The 20,773-nt window shown below is 36.0% G+C and overlaps 1 protein-coding gene across 2 annotated transcripts in view; it reads left to right on the top strand.

Annotated features, from left to right (window-relative positions):
* The first annotated feature begins 3,318 nt into the window (after positions 1 to 3,318).
* Positions 3,319 to 20,773, top strand: part of TINAG (tubulointerstitial nephritis antigen) — an 85,587-nt gene continuing 68,132 nt past the window's right edge. The window contains exons 1-4 of one of the 2 annotated variants that reach the window (XM_066361379.1): positions 3,319 to 3,555; positions 11,577 to 11,640; positions 12,361 to 12,450; positions 17,789 to 17,903. In XM_066361379.1, the coding sequence (XP_066217476.1) occupies positions 3,426 to 3,555; positions 11,577 to 11,640; positions 12,361 to 12,450; positions 17,789 to 17,903 (399 nt within the window). In that variant the 5' untranslated portion in view covers positions 3,319 to 3,425. Of the gene's footprint in view, positions 3,781 to 11,576; positions 11,641 to 12,360; positions 12,451 to 17,788; positions 17,904 to 20,773 lie in introns of both variants that reach the window. The other variant, XM_066361378.1, reaches the window with a different exon arrangement.

Genomic DNA, 20,773 nt, shown 5'->3' with positions numbered 1-20,773 from the left:
AATATTTAATAAAAGCAATAATAACATTACAAATATAAAACATTCTCATGTATACAATCTATTCATTTTCTACCACTCATGTTTATGGTTGTGGGTGGCTGGAACAAATCACAGCTGTCCTCCGGGACAACACCAAATTTTTATTCGATAATGCATAATGTACACGGGTTGTTGTATGGCCCTCACGGAATTACATTTTAAAATATGTGGTGTTCATGGCTCTCTCAGCCAAAAAGTTTCCTGACCCCTGTTCTAAAATGATAAGGATGGTGGAAATATGAGCAGGGTGACAACAGTGTCTGCTACCATCCTACTAACACACTGAAAGAATTGGATGAGGGGGAGTTTGAAGATGGATGAGAACCAAGAGACAAGCAAAGAAATTATGGACGCATGGTCACAGACTTAAAATCAAAGGTGAAAGAATTGTTTGAGAACAGGATGACACCCCAGCTTCTGAGTCTGGAAGGAGGATGAGAAGGATGGCTACAAACAGATAGGTTCATGGGTTTGATGACAGGAAGGTATGGGATTAACATCTGCTTTTTTGTTTTCTTGGTAACTTCTGAGAGGTCATCACTAGGAAGTGAGGATCTCTAGTAAGTTAGGAAAGCAAAGTTTGTAATAGTCACTAAAGAGAATGGGAGACAACTTTTAAAAATATAAGCAGCATTTGAGCTTAGCTGAGGCAAAATCCAAGAATGTGTGGTGGCACCAACTCAATGGGCTGGTGGATTATCTCCAACATTACTCAGTAGATGTGGTACAGGGGCAAAACATGCAAATTTTAAGTTCATTTATTGATTGAATAAATATTTATTGAATGACAAATATATATCAGGCACTGAGTGCTGGAAAAAGAAACAGACAAATTACAAATAGACAAAATTCTATGATTTTGTAGATCTTACATTCTGGAGAAAAAAATAAAATAAGATTAATGAATAAAATTATATTAGTTGTACCCTGGCCAATTGTCTCAGTTTTAGAGTGTCAGCCCAGTGTGTAGATGTGTAGATGTTCCAGGTTTGATTCCCGGCCAGGGAACACAGGAGAAGCACCCATCTGCTTCTCCACCCCTCCCATTCTCACTTCTCTCTCTCTTCTCCCCTTCTGCAGCTGTAGCTTGATTGGAGCAAGTTGGACTGGGGTGCAGAGGGCAGCTCCATGGCCTCTGCCTTAGGCACTAAAATATGGTTACAGTTACAATGGAGTAATACCCCAGATGGGCAGAGCATTGCCCCCTAGTGGGCTTGCTGGGTAGATTCTGGTCAGGGCATATGCAGAAGTCTTTCTCTGACTCCCCTCCTCTCACCAAAAAAATTAAAACAAATAAACAAACAAACTAACAATAAATAAATAAATATTTGTAAGCACAGAGAATGGGGACAGGGAGTGTTGGAGCTAGAGAGGCGTGTCATTTTAGATAGGGAATGTGGGCATGGCCTCTTTCAAAAGGTGTAGTTTAAAAAAATTCTTGAAAGAGTGGATATCTAGAATGTGTTCCAAGCAGTGGGCACAGCAAGTACAAAGTTTCTAAGACAGGCTTGTGCCTGGCCTGCTGAGGAATGGCAAGAAGGCTAGCGACGATGTTAGCAAGAAGTAGAGTGGTTTACGTTGAGGTCAGAAGGGTAACAAAGTTGGAGGTCCACCTTGTATAAGGTCTAGAGTCCCATGGCTTTGAGGTTGATTTCGTGCCAGGAGTTTTGAGGGATGATGAGGTGTAGGGAGGGAATGGTTTGAGAATGTTGGTGAAAACATTTTAAATGACCATTGAGAAGGAAATGCAGTTAAGTCTAAGAATAAGCAGATAATTGGGAGCCTTATCACGAAGGGGAAAACAATTGAGAATGATGAAGGCATAGAAGACAAAGGAGGAAACTGTGTTCTAGGTGGAGAGTCTACTTATTAATGATGGCTAGCATTTATTCAGCCTGTGGGATGTGCTACAGGTACTGTGTGTGTGATTTCATTTAAATTTTCCATTCATCTGATGTGGCAATAAATAGTATTGTCCACATTTTTTAGATGAGAAAATTGAGGCCTAGAGTGAATAAGCCACTTTCCCAAAGACATGCCACTGGTCAGTAAAACTAGGATGTGAGCTCCATTAGTCTAACGCAGGCTCCTGTTCTTAAGCAGTTGGTAGGCAGGCTAAGCGCTGCACAAGATCATGTATGATAATGATAGACACAGCTCTGAGGTTCCTGGATGTGAGGAGGTCCTTGCGAAATGTTGCTGGGAATGTAGGTAGCACTTTACAGTAGTTCAGTGACTTTGTGCATGACAAAGTGGAGACAGCAATTTTTGGATAGATGAGACCTGGGGTATTATGGAGAGTGACACCAAGATGGTGTAAAATCAAAACAAAACAAAACAAAATGAGAAAAAGTAAGGTGCCAGAAGGAAGCACCACCGTGAAAATAATAGTGTGAATCCAATAACTTGAGGATTCAAGTCGGGGAACAAGTTTGAAGGGTTGGAATTATGAATTAGCCCTGAAGGAAGACTCCGGTTTTATAGGAAAATAACTGAGGACCAGACAAGTGAATTGTGAGCCCCAGGTCATAAAGCCAATTAAACAGTCACTGGGGGACCAGAGTCCAAGTTGTCTGATTGTAAGGACAAGCTTTTTCCACCAGGCCACCCAACCATTCTTGCTGAATCACTGTCTACTAGTTACTTGTCCCCAATCCAAGGGAGTTATTGCAGTTAATGAATAAAGGCAGTATAGCAAAACCCACTGTAAATGCACAGCTCCACAGAAATACTAAGGACATCTTGACCTTTGAGTTTCCCTCACGGTTCCCTCCCCTGCAGCTCTTCAGCAGAGAGAGTACTGACTTTCCTTAACTATAACCTGCCTTCCAGACACTGAGGTTCCTCTGTGGATACCCCGTAGGGAATAGGTGGAGAGAACTGTCACCCTCAGGGAATTTCTAGCTAAATTAGGTTTCACTAAGCATTGAAATCAAAATGCTTCTGGTAGGTAAATGAAGTACAGGTGGAAAAATCAAACCGGTCTGTGACTGGGCATGATTTAGAGCAACTATCATTGATATGACAGATCCTAGCAGGCAACCTCTGGAGAGCCTGGATTTTAGTTGCAATACAAGGAGGTGAAATGAATAATCATGTTTATTTGTATGATGATGAACATTTTTAACACGGTAGGAAATATTATAAATTTTTAACTTTGGAGGAATTACAGTGGCCTATTTCTAACACTTATGTTATCTTGGGCAAACATTTCAATTCTTGATTAATGTTTAACTACAAGAAGTATACTCAGTTCAAGTCAAGGATCAGTATCAGGATTCAGGTGGAGTTGTCTTGATGACTGGAATTCAGGCTCCAAGGAGAAACCCCAAGAAGTTCTATATTGGATACAACAGAAAGTGGGAGACATACCTGACCTGCAGAGAATGGGGACTGGATATAAGATCTTAATCATCTCTTATCTTATTACAGAAATTTGGATGCAGACACAGTATGTCTCCCAGAGAGAAGTGGACCCAGGAACCGATTTCACTAGCAATCACACGATTTTGGAAGGTACTCGATTCAAAAGAGCCATTTTCAAAGGGCAGTACTGTAGAAGTTTGGGTTGTTGTGAAGACAGAGATGATGACTGTGTCACGCATTTCTATGAGGCGAATGCACTGTGTTACTGTGATAAATTCTGTGAAAGGGAAAATTCTGATTGCTGTCCTGATTACAAGTCATTTTGCCATGAAGAGAAAGAATGGCCTCCTCACACAGAGCCTTGGTATCCAGAAGGTAGGCTTTGGGGACGTGTTGAAGCATTATGCTAGTTCATAACAAGATCTGTCAAACTTGCTTTTTCTCCTTCCTTTCTCCTCCCTCCTTCCTTCCCTTCCTTCCCTTCCTTCTTTCGTTAAGATGAAATGAAAAGTGAATATTGTGATCACCCAGAATAATTTCTTTGGATTGTTAAAATATGTTGGTTTAGATGCAGGGTATGTGAATCATACTAGCACCTTCAGGAAAGTTCTGGTGTGACAGTCACAAATGCTGGTCTGAATCCTATTTTAAACACATGCTCAAATGATATAAAAGTTACTGGAAACTTTTTTCTTTCTTTGTAAAATGGATTAACAACAGTATTCTCAAGCTTTCTTGAGTATAACCTCTTAGAGAATGTCATGAAAGTCACATGATCATCTGCAGATTCATGTCATATTTTACATATTATATCATGGGACTAACGGACCTCCTATCATTAGAATCTGTGGTATTGCAATGCCATTAAAACCAGCACAAAAGCAAAATAAAGTCAGCCACACGCCGTGACTGATACCAAACAGATCATTTATGTGTATTGTTGTTTGGTTTGGCCAATTTGAGATTTTAAAACTATTATAAGCAAAGGAGGGCTTCCTGGAGGGTAATTGTAAAAGTCTAAGATTAAGTGCATAAAAAAAATAATTTATAATAAGAATGATGCTATATACCAAATTGGTCTAATTATAATTGAATGGCTATAGATTTTGGAAAATCAATATATCAAGTTTTGCAACTAAATACAAAACTCTACTGTTGCACTTACATGAGGCCTTATTTCTCTGTCACCTATCATGTCAACTTTCCTAAGCAGAAATGCAGTTTTAATCAGAGCTCTGTTGTACTGCTGTAAATGGGTATTGTAACTAGAAATTAGTTAGAAAAAAATTTAGGATAAACTTGAATTTGGTATCCTTCAAAATCAAGATCTCGTTTCAAATTCTAGATGCTGTTGCCTTCATTCTCAGTGTCATCTTATTCCTAGAAATTGAGGAAATGCTTCTTAAAACACTTATGTATTCTGTTAGAATTTTTAGAGAATTATCATTTATACCAAGCCTTTGCCTTTATCAATAAGCAACTCAACAAGCATTGATTTAATCCTCAAAAGTGGCAGACACTCCACTAAGAATGGGAGATTTGGTTGTACATCAAAAATTATTCATTGAACATCTCCACTGTCTCAGGCATAGTGCTTAGCTCAAAGGCAACAATGGGGAAGAAAAAAGGCAAGATTTTATTCTCACTAAAGGATAGTCAAGCTGGCGTGTGTGTCTGTGTATGTGTATTACATTTGACAAGTTCACTGTACAATTACAAATGGTGATAAATTATCTGAAGGAAATATTGATATTTAGGGTGCTGTGAAAAAGTATACCAGAATATAATGTTAATATACAAAATTATATATAAATTTAGCCTGGGGGAGAGGCGAACAAGGAAGGGCATTGAAGCTGATACTTGAAGGAGTGAGGAAGAGGGATTTGACCCACAGACCTGAGGGCCGTTTCAGTACTGAGACTGAGGAGCTGGGTCCAGACAGGAAAAGGAGGCCACATTTTCTGGAAATTAATGGTTATGGGAAGGTTGAGGGTAACATGAGATGAGGTTTGAGAGGTAAGTAGAGGTCAGATTCTGACATGACTTATAGGTCATAGTGAGGATTTAAGAATTTATTCTGTTATGAGAGCTCATGGAGAGATGCTATGTAGGAATAGGGTTGCCTTCATGGGTGTTGAGTCTAAATATTATGTTTGGCTGCAGTGCTTTTCATGTGCCATTATGTGTTTGAGCTTTTCTTATTTGAGACATATAACCTCTTCATAAAAATAATTGCTACTTCTTCAATATTCACTTTCGCTTGAGAGCTAGAATTTTGCTAAGGCTTTCACTTAAGATCCTATTTTAGGTAGAATTTATGTAAGAATAGTTTTTATTCTATCCATTATGGAGAGAAGCAATTAATCATTTTATTTAGCAGAAAAAAGTTTGCATTAGACTATAATTGCTCTCATGAAGGTAACATTTTTCTTTTGTTTTACCATGCTTGTGGAAGTAGCTGGTTGAAAGAAAAGTCTTAAACAATACTAAAAAGTTGTGCAAAATTAACTAAAATGAAAAGACACTTGTGTATATTTTCTACAAGTTTTTGTATGCTATATAGTCACTTTTCTCTGGAATGTGAAGTTGTTAATTCACAGATCTAGTAAATATCATTTTTCTGTTATATTATATATATATATGAATTATATATATATGTAAATATATAACAAGGCATTGTTTGGTTCTTTGTACTGCAGCTATCCCAGGAGCTTTTGTTTTGTTTTTAAAAAAACAGTAACTTAAAGCTATGACCATTGTCTTGAGGATTATAAACTATATCACATCCTTTGTGTATAAATATAAACTGAAAGTAGGGCATGTCGGTAAATACCTTCCTTTTGTGTTTCTTTCTTTCCCTCATCTCTGGTGGTATTTTTCAGCAATTGGAGAATTTCAAATGTCAAATACAGAAAAAAAATGATAGAGTTTGAAACAGAACTAGAGTGGATTTTCCAGACAGAACCATTTTGGTGTAGCAGATCTTAAGGAAAGAGTCTAGTATACCATCTGTTGTGAACAGACCGAAACTGATTTGATTACGCACAACTCATGTTCATGTCAGTAAAAAACGTATGTAAGCCACTGACACATTTGAATCGTATGAGGCTTATTTACTCCTTCACAACCTCATTAACCACATTATAAGGAAGAGAAGTCAGTTGAAACTTTGCCATGCATACTGATAGTTCCAAATACACATGTTGGTATAGAGACATGAACGAATTCATACAACCTCTGTAAGCTTCATGAAGCCTCAAGTCCTTGTGCTTTGTAGAGGTTCCCACATCTACCTTGCATGAAAAATTTACTGGAGGAATATGTGATAATATTACAGAAGTATGACTTTGTTACCTTTATTGTGGGTGTCAGGAAATGAGAAATCCTCCTACCAGTGGTTGGACACAGAAAACAATTTTAGGGTACCAGGTCTAAAAATAAAGGCATTTGACCTTAAGAGATCCATTTAAATCATGATATATTAAAGTAGAATATAACTTTAAAATATTTTATCTAATCTATATAAATTGAATACTATTAATTTGACCAATAAGAGCTGATTATTTACATCTTTTATGCTGATTAATAAGTCTCTAGTGTTACCAATGAAAACCCACTTCTGGCATTCATTATACTAACATTTTAGTGTTCAAAAGATAGAAAATGGAGGTACTTGTAGCAGCTGCACTAGAATTTGGCCTTTCAGAATGACCACTGTTGAAATATAGAATCCTGATTAGGGCAAGTAACTGCCTTCCCTAAGGAGAAGTTTAGACCAGCACAGATATTATAACACATTATGATGAAATATTTAAAAATAAATTGCAAAAATCTTATTACCATCTTTTCTTACATCAGTGGATCAACTGTTCACTCACCAAATATTTTGTGTTAATGGGTGTTAAAGTAGCAAAACTCCCTTAATTTCAATAGTCATTACTTTTTAATTTTGTTGAGATGCTATATGTGTAACCAATTCAATTAACAAACACTGAGGTACTTCATACATATTTCACTGAAAAAATAAAGCCACCAGAAGTTGTCTTATCTCTTCATCATAATTTTCTAACTACTTCTATCTGGGTTACTGGTTATCTTGAGTCAATTCCTCCTCTTGACCTCTGAAGTCCATACTCTATTGTTTTCCAAATCATCACTCCTACAATTGTCTCTCTCCCTTCCTTCCCTCCCTTTCTCTCCTCTATACTTCTCTATATCTCTCCCTCCTCTCCTCACCTCTCCTAAAGCATCATTTCCCCCCTCCTTCCTGATAAACTATCAAGTTACAACATATATTTTAGAGCTCCCAACTTTGACAACCCCCCTCCTTGATTCCACGTCCTTAACCAGCTGCTTTCCCGTTGTCTTCTTTCCATTAATGGCAAAATACCTGAAAGATACATTTTACATCGTGATGTCTAAGTCTCCCATCAACCCATTCCTACAAAATATCATTTCCTGATACTTCAATGAAATCTTTCTTGACAGGGTTATTGACCACTTTCACATTACTAAATGCAATATTCAGATGTCTGGTCTCATTTTCTTGACTACCCAGCACTACTCTACACAGTTGGCTTCTTAATACTTGTATAAGATACTTTCTTCTCTTGCTTCCCAAGATTCCACCCTTTCCTGAATTTGCTATTCCTCGTAGGCCACTCCTTCCCAGTTTCCTCTTCTGAACTTCTGTTGGCTGGAGTGTTTTAAATTCAGTTGTGGACTGGAAAGCCACATGCAAAAGAATGAAACTAGACTACAGTTTGTCCCCTTGTACTAAAATTAATTCAAAATGGATCAAAGACCTAAATATAAGACCTGAAACAATAAAGTACATAGAAGAAGACATAGGTTCTAAACTCATGGACCTTGGTTTTAAAGAGCATTTTATGAATTTGACTCCAAAGGCAAGGGAAGTGAAGGCAAAGATAAATGAATGGGACTACATCAGACTAAGAAGTTTTTGCTCAGCAAGAGAAACTGACAACAAAATAAACAGACAGCCAACTAAATGCGAAATGATATTTTCAAACAGAAGCTCAGATAAGGGCCTAATATCCAAAATTTACAAAGAACTCATAAAACTCAACAACAAACAAACAAACAATCCAATAAAAAAATGGGAAGAGGACATGAATAGACACTTCTTTCAGGAAGAAATACAAATGGCCAACAGATATATGAAAAGATGCTCATCTTCATTAGTTATTAGAGAAATGCAAATCAAAACTGCAATGAGATACCACCTCACCCCTGTTAGATTAGCTATTATTAACAAGACAGGTAATAGCAAATGTTGGAGAGGCTGTGGAGAAAAAGGAACCCTCATCCACTATTGGTGGGAATGTAGAGTACAACCATTATGGAAGAAAGTATGGTGGTTCCTCAAAAAACTGAAAATAGAACTACCTTATGACCCAGCAATCCCTCTACTGGGTATATACCCCTAAAACTCATAAACATTGATACGTAAAGACACATGCAGCCCCATGTTCATTGCAGCATTGTTCACAGTGGCCAAGATATGGAAACAACCAAAAAGCCCTTCAATAGAAGACTGGATAAAGAAGATGTGGCACATATACACTATGGAATACTACTCAGCTATAAGAAATGATGACATCAGATCATTTACAACAAAATGGTGGGATCTTGATAACATTATACGGAGTGAAATAAGTAAATCAGAAAAAACCAAGAACTGCATTCTTTCATACATAGGTGGGACATAAAAACGAGACTAAGAGACATTGACAAGAGTGTGGTGGTTACGGGGGGGGGGGGAAGGGAGGGGGACAGGCACAAAGAAAACTAGATAGAAGGTGACAGAGGACAATCTGACTTTGGGTGATGGGTATGCAACATAATTGATCGACAAGATAACCTGGACATGTTTTCTTTGAACATATGTACCCTGGTTTATTGATGTCACCCTAGTAAATTAATAAAAAAAATCAGTTGTGGACCTCTTTCTCTTACCTATATACAGTCTTTTAAATAGACTCTTAATTTAGTATTAAGGTTTTTAAAAATATGTATGTTGCTGTCTCTCAAACTCATGCTTCAGTATTGACTTAACTCTGGATTTTCATGAGCTACTCTACTTGACATTCTCTAATAGGATGTCTAACTGAGATTCAATCCAAACCTAAAATAGGCAAAGCACAAATCATGAATTCTTGCTACAAGGCTGTTCCTTGTTATGGTAACAGCTCCATTGTCTCTGTATTGCTAAAGCCAAAATCCTAGTGAGACAATTTTGATTCCTCATTATCCTCATTCCTCAAACTCAATCCATGTCCCATTTGCTTTATCTCCAAATTATGCCCACTTGCTTCTCTCCATCTCACTATCTTTTAAATCCTTTAGTTTCTGGGAATCCACCCCATCCAGCACAAAGGAGAAATGTGGGCGGAAGCATTTTGGGTAACACCTTAGTCACTGTAAAAAGTGTGGTTCTATTCTAAATTTGATAGGGTACAGGTCAGAGAAGGGACTGTCTTTTACCCTTAGGATCTTTATAATTTCTTTTTCCTTTATGTACATAACTGGTATGATGACCAAGCAAGATTCATAGGGAATAATTAAAACTCAACTTTGAATTGATCACCCACTCTTGCTTTAAAACTAATTAGAGAAGTACTTCCCTTGACTTGGAATTAATGTGAAGTGTTGCATGAATTTTTTGTTGCCCCTAGATAATAAAAAGGTTTAGAGTCTCTGTAAGTTATAAACCTAGTGTACATTCTTTAATTAAAAGTGTGTAATCCTGGGTAGAAATTAAAGCTTTGAATTTAATTTGAAGTTGAGTCTTTCCCCTCCTCTTTGCTATATCAAGCTTTAGGAGAGAAGGGGTTTCCTCCCCTTTTCTCATGATTATGAAATGTCAAAAGTCCATGGGAAAGAGGTGAATAGATGCAACTATACAGAGATTTTACATTCATCTGGCAAACTATTGAGCTGTGAAAACACAATACCTGCTGAAGAGAGGCAGTTGTGAAATGTTTTTTACAATTATTATTTTTTAAACTCAGAGGATAGTTTCTTCCATAAATAGCTTTTGTGATATTGTGGCAAGTATTTACACCAGATCCCTTAGAACATTTTTGTAACATGTAGATTTTCCCATAAGATTGACTAAAAAGTTAGAATTTTGCTTATTTAGGAGCCATTGATGTGATCTATCAATTACATGCTTCTGCCAAAAAACTTCTTACAAAACAAAGTAGTAGATTTTGCTACATTGCTAGTTAAGCATGAATTTTAAATTTGTATAAATTATTTTCTCAAAGGAGATTTAATATATAAACCAAGTACTATTTTTACAATATCTTACTTATGGTATTTATATGATGATAATTCATTATTGATCTCTGTTGAGTAGTTTATATAATCTGATAAACTAATTAACAACTAGTTAATAGTTGAAAAAATTTTGGATTTGGATTTGGAAATAGCAGTAATCTTATTAATTTCATGAATTTTCCCCCGATCTAAATCCTGAAGAAAAAAATAGAATTTAGGTTTTTAAAAAATATTTTATTGATTGATTTTACAGAGAGGAGTGAGGGTGGGGAGTGAGAAGTATCGACTCATAGCTGCTTCACTTTAGTTGTTCACTGCTTGCTTGTTTATGTGTGCCTTGACTGGGCAAGCCCAGGGATTCGAACTGTTGACCTTGGTGCTCTATCCACTGCACCACCACAGGTCAGACATGAAAAACAGAATTTAGTTTTGTTAGGTGAATTTAGTGAAATAGTGTCATATTTTGTCCAAAACTTTGAGCTCCTTACATTAGTTGTAAGCAATTAATTCACTTAGGAGATTTGATTTTTTTAAAGTGAGAAATGCTTAAAACACTTTTATTGCTTACCTGTTAAGCACAATTATTTTTTGAGTGTGGTTAGTGATTAACATCTTGGTAATCTAGTTTTTACGTTTCACAAATTCTCTCTGTTGTACTATAACATGCAGTTTAAACATAAAAGCTCATGGAATAAGCCCAGAATTTGAAATATAAGCCTTAACACAAACCAGATGTGAATTTTTATCTGATTGGCATCACACATTTTTGCATAATTGAAAAACTAAACACAATTTTAGATTCCTTGTGTAAATGCACTTTATTTCTCAATTTAGAATTTTTATTTGTTTACCTGTTATACTCACAGGTTGCCTCAGAGATGGTCAACATTATGAAGAAGGATTCGTAGTTAAAGAAAACTGCAACTCCTGGTAATGAATTTAAGTGGCACTGAATTGAATTCTGCTGTGTGTGGTATTTTCTTCAAATCAAAGGAACATCTGTGAAACAAAGCCTATACTTATAAACAAATAGAGTCATAAGTCATATCCCCTCTCTATAGTTTGTATAAGCATATTTAATTTTAATGAATGTTAAAAAAATCTAATCCTGAATATATTTTTATTACTTGAGTTTGATATTCATGACAGCGGGCCTGCGCTAACTCTACTTCCTAATTGTAAACATTCTGATATACTGTGGATGAATTGTGCTTTTTAAACACAGTAATTAAACATGGAAACAGGCTGCCTTAACGGGATTATCCATTATCCTGTAGAAAGTTTCCGATTACAAATACATTAAATCTACCGTCTAAATTGACTTGTGTTTCTAAACTTCAGCAAATGTGCAGTCATTGTTTATCAGTTTCCTGGAGTACAAAGATAAGAGTATATTGAGTGGTAATTAATGCATATGGTATAATTTATTTGCCAAAAATCAAATAGGCATGTGTCTAACATTAATCAAAATATACTGCTCAGAAAAATTAGGGGATATTTCAAAATGAATATCAAGCGATAAAATATCTCCTAATTTTTGTGAACAGTATGCATTTTATGTCTTAACAATGGGCAGCTCCGCTTACTCATTTTGCAAGTGCACTCCATGAAGGCCAGGTCACTTCACTTTTAGTTTTTATCCCTTTGCAGCACATGCTCAGGCCAGCAGTGGAAATGTTCGCAGCATGTATGCCTTGTTGAACCAGAACTAATTGAACGTGTCAATAAAGGAGACTACGGGTGAGTGAAGTCTTGCTTTATAGGCTTTTTGGCACTCCCAGTTTACTCCTCAGGTTCCAAACAATGTTTTTCCTATCTTTTATATATAAAAATAGTCAATATTTCAAAATAAAGAGTGGGAAAGAAATAGGAAGGGAGGTAGAAAGACATGCAAAATTAGGATGCACAGAGGTAAATATTAATTAAAATATACAAAGAAGAAATATAGAGCATGGTTTTAAATTGTCTAGAAAGGAGCGTTGTCATGGTGTGAGCGAGCAGTGGAGTGGGAGTTTCTGTTTAGTTAAGTATTTAGGCAAAATCAGGAAGTAGGCATAATCGATTTACTCATGTTTACCATTGTTCCCTCTGATGCTATCCTGACCCAGCCAAACACATGATCAACTCTCCTGGGTAGAGTCTACCCTCATGCGGGCAGTATTATATCTTGATTACTCGAATAGCGAGCCAATCTAGATAATTTCACAGACATGGCTGATTTCTAGTCAAGTTCACTTACAGTTGAGTCAAAAGATAGGTTGAGCTTTAGTTTATTTGCTAATAAACTAAAGATAGGGCTGACTGACACTTAAACATAGGAAATAACTGTTTGAAGCTCTTGGAAATATTAATAAATTAGATGGCTTCTCCACTTATAGAGAAGAAATTAAGATGTAGTTGCTAATTCCGGCTTTCTTTATTGAACTAAAGGAAGAGGGAGAGGCTTGTTGGTGTCTGTCTCAGGATTTCTCCATTGCCATTGATCAAATTTCTATATACTCTTGATAACATTTTACATATTTTGGAAAAGTTTTCACTCAAGACAAGCAACTGTAAAAGCAAAGTAACCCTAAAATGTATTTTTAAAAATTAAAAATATCATTTTCTTGCACTAATAAGACATATGTTTCCCAGCACAATGGGGACATATTTCAATGTACCCAAAATATTTTCTTTGAAGACATGAAATATAGAAAGTCACATTTGTTGACATTAATAATCATAACCCATTCTGAGTTCTGTGTATGTGTGTTTAATTAATATTTTGGGTGATAATATATTTTAAATATTGTTAGAAAAAACTCATTATAATTTTCTGTGACTAAGTATTATTCAAATCATGAAAGGAACGTAACATTCTGTGTCATCATGGGAAACGATCTGAATCAAGTCCCTAACTGCTTCAAATGCCTAGCACACACTTCCAAGCAGCCAAAATAAGCGACCCACCTTTCTGCAGACCCAGGAGGAACCAGTCTAAAGCGATGTGGGAAGAAAGTACATATAACAGTACAAAAGCTGTTGGGAATGCTGCCTTCTTTGGAAGGAAAAATTTTCATTTCATCATTTCTTTACTGACAGAGTATTCTAAGACTATTTCAGTGGCATGGACTTTGTGTTTAGTAGCAAGCATAGATGACTTTAAAAGAATAAAATGTAAAGTGTAATTGAAGCAAAAGGAAATATACATGGATCAAATAAAAAAACAAGTCAAGTAAAAGACATAGGAAGGAAAGGAATAAAACTAAAATTAATTACTAGGGGAAAAAATGGGGGTAGAAAGTCTTTGAATTTAAAAGGAAGTTCTAATTGTTAGATATTTTCTGTTCCTTATGTTCAAATTGTTTTCTCTTGTGAAAACAGGATTACATATCATTTATTACTTATTAAAGGCTTTTAAAATAGCCCATATACAAATATACACAAACTTTGCCTTGAAACATTTATTTCTTGCATCTTGATTGTGTATTAGAGACAAGTCTTTATTTATTCTACATAACCTTCTTCAGTATTTATTTATTCCCTGTATTATTTTGAAATTAGTTAGTACTAAAAACATGGTTTTTTGTGTGGCACTGTTGAGGATATAAATAAATAATTTCTGTCTTAAAGGAATATACAGTCTAGCTGAGAAGGCACAATGTCATATTTTCTAGAAGGATTTATAATGACAGTGCAGTATATAAGTGCCAAATTAGTGGCTTGAGTAATAATCAGCATGTTAGTGGAACAAAAGGATATAGATAACTGTTCCAGTTGTCTGATGCTGCACATGCGTGCATGTGTACACACACCACACACACAAACACACACACAAAAACATTTAAAAATTTAGTAACTTAATATCACAAATTTTGCATTTGTTCACATCAGCAATTGGGGTAGACTTAACTGAGGCTCTTTTCTGGTCTGTCCTGGGGTTACCCATGTGCCTACAGACATCTGGAACCTTAACTGAGGCTGAATTGTTTAAGATTGCCTCACTCCCATGTCTGGTGGTTGGTGCTGGTTTTGGTGGGCCCACGTGTCTGTAGAGGGCTAGCCTTTGCTTCTTCACATAAAAAGTCTTCTAATAAGACCTGAGTCTTATTAGAGCCACAAAGGGCCTCTCTTGAGACCTAATCTTGAAATTTGCAAAGAATCAGTTCTGCTTTCTAGTGGACAAGGCAATCCACTAGACCAGCCCAATCCTACAAACGTTGTATAAATAGGCCCAACCTGTTGATGGAGGAGGTGCAAAAATTTTGTGACAGTGTTAAATTTATCATATCTCTGAACCAGATTTTTCTTATAAGCTCAAAATCTAATCTGTTGGGAAAATTGGCCTAGATTTTTCCCTGGTTTTTCTAAATCAGCATACCCCAAACTGAAAGGATTAACCTCTTTGATCTTCCCTTGGTTATTCCCCTTCACCTTGTCAACTGACAACAGACTTTTTGAAATTAATTTGATTCTTTGTTCCTCTCACCCACTCGGCTCTTATAATTCCCACATTTCTTTAAAATATTTATTTTCTTACTCCTTTGCTGTTATCTAGTGCTTTTCTTTATGAAACAATTTGAAATGATTTGACATATCTCTTTCCAAAATGACTCAACTCCAACCAATACTTTATGCTTTCATGGTTATCCTTCTAGAACAAATATTTGCCACTCATGTTCTTAAAAATTCTCAACAACCCTCCACTGCTTATAAAATAGGATAACACTTCTTAATGCAAATAACCATCTGGCCAAAATGCTTTCTTCCTGCCTAATCTTTAATCTTTTTCCAGCCTCTGTCTTCCCAGTCCCTCTCAAAGTTTAAGCATTTAATTTCTCTGACATTCCCTAAATGTTCTATCCAATTTCAAACATGCATGCTTTGCTCATGTTGTTTTTATTTAGAATAAATGCTCTCTTCTTTCCCAGCTGGCCACCAAACTCATTCTTATTCTTCTGTACTGAGCACTAAAATCACTTTCTGTAAAAAAAAGTGAACCTATTTCTTCAGGCAGAGTTATGCAATAATCCTTTCCTCTGAACACACTTTCACCTACTGCTATTGAAAGACATATACTAAAGTCATTTCTATCTTTGTGGTCTTTTTAGTTATGAGCTCCTTAAGGGTAAATCTACTATATTTCCCCATGTATGAGATAATCCCATGTATAAGACACACCTTAATTTTGAGGCCCGAAATTTGAAAAAAAAATGTATTACATAAAGTTATTGAACTCAAGTTTTATTCATCATAAAATTCATATAACTACTCAACAAGCATGAAAAAGCAGAAAATACAAGTAAAAAATATACCACCACTGTATAAGACACATCCAGTTTTTAGACCCCACATTTTTCAAAAAATAGTGCGTCTTATACATGAGGGAATACACTATTTATTTATTTCAATGTTCCAAGTGTTTATAAGAGAATCTGATAAGTAATCAATAATGTCCAGTAAATGCTAAATTGGATTAGAAGAAATGGATGAGTCTAAATCAAAAGATGGTGGTATAGGATAGTAGTGTCTTTCACACTTTGTTGAGCATAAGTCACATAAAAACACACATTTAACTTTATGACCTAGCACACACACACACACACATACACACACACACATACATGTGAACACACCTGTACACATGCACACACCCCTAGATATTTATAAACAGTACTTACCCTCACTGTGTGCAGTAAACTCTAATATTTCCTCTTATTTCTCCTGTATTCTATTTAATTTTATTTTTAAAATTGGTTTTAGTGAGACACAGGGAGAGAGAGAGAGAGAGAGACAGGGACATCAATCTGTTCCTGTTTATGCCCTGACCTGGGATCAAACCGGCAACCTCTGTGCTTCGGAACGACATTCTTAACCAACTGACCGATACAGCCAAGGCTTTTTAATTTTATTTTCTTCAATCCTCATCCGTGCTCACTAAATTTAGTGAACAAATGACCCACAAATGTCTCTGAATGTTTAGAAATTACTAGTATAGGGCACCAAAAACATACTTTCCTGATGTTATAATTTTGCCTAAAGCTGGTCTTGTTAGTCTCTTAATTAATGCTGCAACTCTGCATTTGAATGGAGACTGCATTTGAAAACTATGGCTTAAAGTTGCTTAAAGTTTTGTGAACTAACAAATCTTATACAAGAAAAGTGTTAACTTGCTAAATGTATTATTGAAAATTGAGTTTTATCTTCAATCATTCATAATAGCCTTTTATATTATAAACAATTTGGCATAAACACAAAAGAATAAAGTTTAGATTTAAGTACTGAAAATATATTGCCCTCAATCTGTAGATCATTCAAACAAGCAATGATTAAATTACTTTCATCTTGCTCATTTTTCATCTCCTAACATTAAGGAATTTTTGTTGTCTTCAAATTTTAATATTAGAATTTGAAAATACATTTTTTTTCTATGTAAGGGCACAAAATATCTCTCTAGTAAAATATACCCTTTTTGTTTCTCTAATTTAACACCAATTAAATTTATATAATTGTAAATATTAATCATAATAACTATTATTGAGCACTTAACACATATTTTAATATTTTTTTAAATTTCTATAAAATTAATTAGCAATGATGTAATTTTTTAAACAATACCTACTTTATTCTCAATTTTTCATGGATACTTCTTTTTATGAGGTCAACTTATTTTCAAATCTAAATTATAAATAATAGATGACTGTATTTAATCAATAGGTACATTTCTATACATTCAAGTTTCTATCTGAAATGCATTTGATCACATTTAAAAGAAACTGCAATTCTTGGGCTTATTACCACTTAACCCCTTAACAGTTCATAAAGATTTTATATTCTTAAATTTATTCTATATTGATATAACCTTATGTTCCTCATATGAATCATTGAAGTAATTATATATAGGAAGAATGTCTTATGTGCTTTACTACTAGAAGAATCAATAATGCATCACTTGTATAAAAAATACCTCACTTGCAGTAATTGCTCCAAAATTGTGTGTTTTGCTTCTGTATGAATTTCAGAAATATAAGTGAACATGTGTTTATCAAAGTGTTGTTACATAACCTGTGCATATTTTTCTCTTTCATCTGTAAGGCAGATGGACAGCCCAGAACTACAGTCAATTCTGGGGAATGACTTTAGAAGAAGGTTTCAAACATCGTCTTGGCACCTTGCCACCCAGTTCCATGCTTCTGAACATGAATGAAATCACTGTAAGTGTTTTCTCTCTGACATATGTATGTGTGCATGTGTGTGCGTGTGTGTCTATGTGTATTCGTGTGTTTGTATTTGCATTTAAATCAATTTTAAATAACAGAAATAGTGAGTTTTGAGCTCTCCAAGTTATAATTTTGTCATATAAATAAAAAAATCTTTCTCAGAATGGCTGTCACATTCCTCAAAATTTTATTTAGAGTTTTAAAGTTTACTAATAGCAACTAGAAATAGTCTCCTATCTTCAAGACAATTGTGTGTTCATTTATCAATACATGGCTAATGATTTCATAGAAATTCATTTTTCTGATTGTTGACTGTTTAATGACCCAGTGCTTAAGAAAGGCATCACTTATCTTTGTTTTCTTTTTCTTTTCTTATTAATTTATTTTTAAACTGAATTTATTGGGGTGACATAGGTTGATAACATTATATAGGTTTCAGGTGTAGAATTCTATAACACATTGTCTATATATTGTTCTGAGTGTTCATCATCCCAAGTCAAGTCTCTTTCCATCACCATTAACTCCCCCCCATTACCTTCTGCTACCTCCCTTTACTCCCCTTTTCATCTTGTAATCACCACTGTTTTCTGTGTCTGAGTTTTTTTCTTTGCTTAATACCTTCACCTTTTTCACTTGGTCCTCCACTCCCCTCCCCTCTGACAGCTGTCAGTCTGTTCTCTGTATCTATGAGTCTGTTTCTATTCTGTTTGTTAGTTCATTTTCTTCCCATTGGATTCCCCATATAAGTAAAATCATCTAGTACTTATTTCCTTTTAAAAACTAAACAGGTATTTTGTGAGTTAGTCTTTTGAACTATTGATTAACACATGAGGATAAAATAAATGCCAGTAACAGCAGACATGTATGCAATGATGATGAATAAAGTTTTACCTTCAAAAATCCTGAATATTTCCATGGAAAGAGCATTTTCAAATTTTGTCAGATGGCCTAGGAAATGCCTTTTTGAGATTTCTGCATTTCCTAACACTTGTGCTTTGTACTATACATTGGTTTTCCCTTTTATTTTTAAGAGGTATTACCGTCTGATCATTGATATCTTGCAGAAATAGGCTTCTACCTCTATAATTATCATAGACTTCTAACTCCTAAAGCTGCAATTTTATCACTTGAGATGTTTGGCGTCTTGTGGACAAGTCCTGCTGGGGGTGAGGATGACGGAGACTCAGACCCGACTCCGGGGACCAGGTTCAGTGACGCAGATCCACTTTATTCAGGAAGTAAGCTAGCTTATATACATAGGTTCAGCCAATAGGATGTTACAGCGTATCCTTCATAGCCAATGGCTGAAAAGATCAGGGAGCTGCGTGGTTGGCGCTAAGTCACTTCCTTATAGTGGGTGAGCTCCCTTCCTGGGTATGCCCAGGAGGCTTCTGGGAGCTGGAGTATTCTCACAGCATTGCATCAGCTGCAGCTGCTAGGAATGCGCTCTGCGCTCCACCCACATCGTCTCTGAGGCACACATACTTTGTGGTTGAGATGTTGATTGTATTCAAGGCCTTTTAACAAGTGCCCAGGGCAGAGCTGCACACCCAGCTGCTGAAGTGCAGCCTCTTCACTCTGCAGTGAAGGTACCACCTCCTGGCTGACTGGAAGCTCTCAGCATCTCAGAGCAAGCAGGGCTGTTGTTTGCTGTTGGGTAAATTGTAAATCCCCAGGTTTCTCATTAAACATTTAATGCACTTTGCTTTTGAGAGGTATAATCCCCTGAATTATTATTCCAACTCCAATTCCACTAAGTAAGACGTTCTAAATCAGGGGTCAGGAACCTATGGCTCGCAAGCCAGATGTGGTTCTTTTGACGGCTGCATCTGTCTCACAGACAAATCTTTAATAAAAACAATAATAACGTTAAAAATATAAATCATTCTCATGTATTACAATCTATTTATTTTCTACAGCTCATGTTCATGGTTGTGGGTGGCTGGAACCAATCACAGCTGTCCTCTGTGACAACACCAAATTTTCATTGGCTAATGCATAATGTACATGGTTGTTGTGAGGTTAGAAAGTAAACTTTCCTCATTTTAATCAAGTAGTCAGCTAGCTAATTGTAGAAACCCTTTTGACAAAGAAGATGGCTAAAAGAAAGAAAGATGAGGAGTATCATACTTTTCAGTAGGAATAGACAGAGGAATTTGCCTTTGTGGAGAGAGCAGGTTCTGCAGTGTGTCTAATATGCAGTGATAAAATTGCATCGATGAAATGGTCAAATATAAAGCAGCACTTCAACACATGCCATACTACATTTGCATCAAAATATCCAGCAGGAGACAGCAGGATAAAAGCATGTCAAGAGCTACTGTGCAGAATGCAAGCTAGTCAGCACCATGATGGCGAACCTTTTCAGCACCATGATGGCGAACCTTTTTATAAAAACCACCCACTTTTGCAGTGCTGGTCAACCTGGTCCCTCCTGCCCACTAGTGGGCATGCTAGCTTTCATGGTGGGCCAATCGTGGTGCCATTTGGTTGCCCCAATACATCCCGCCATGAATGCTGGAACAGTGGGCAGGAGGGACCAAAAGTGGGCAGTTTTTATAAAAAGGTTCGCCATCACGGAGTCAGCAGCAACTCTGTGTTTGGACCCAACAAGGTGGCTGAAATTTGGCTAGCTTTGCTGGTGCTTTAGCAATTGTGAGAAATAGAAAGCCATTCACAGATGGGGTGTATGCCAAAATATTCATGCTTGATGTTGCCAATGAAGTTTTTGACGACTTTTCGAATAAAGACAAGATAATCAAATGAATAAAAGACATGCCTCTGTCGGCAAGAACTGTTCACGATCGTACCATCATGATGGCAAATCAAATTGAGGCAACACAAGTGAAGGACATAAATGCAGC

The sequence above is a fragment of the Saccopteryx leptura genome, chromosome 1 (assembly GCF_036850995.1).
Source record: "Saccopteryx leptura isolate mSacLep1 chromosome 1, mSacLep1_pri_phased_curated, whole genome shotgun sequence".
Classification (NCBI taxonomy): Eukaryota; Metazoa; Chordata; class Mammalia; order Chiroptera; family Emballonuridae; genus Saccopteryx; species Saccopteryx leptura.
This window is presented reverse-complemented; position numbering and strand designations above follow the sequence as displayed.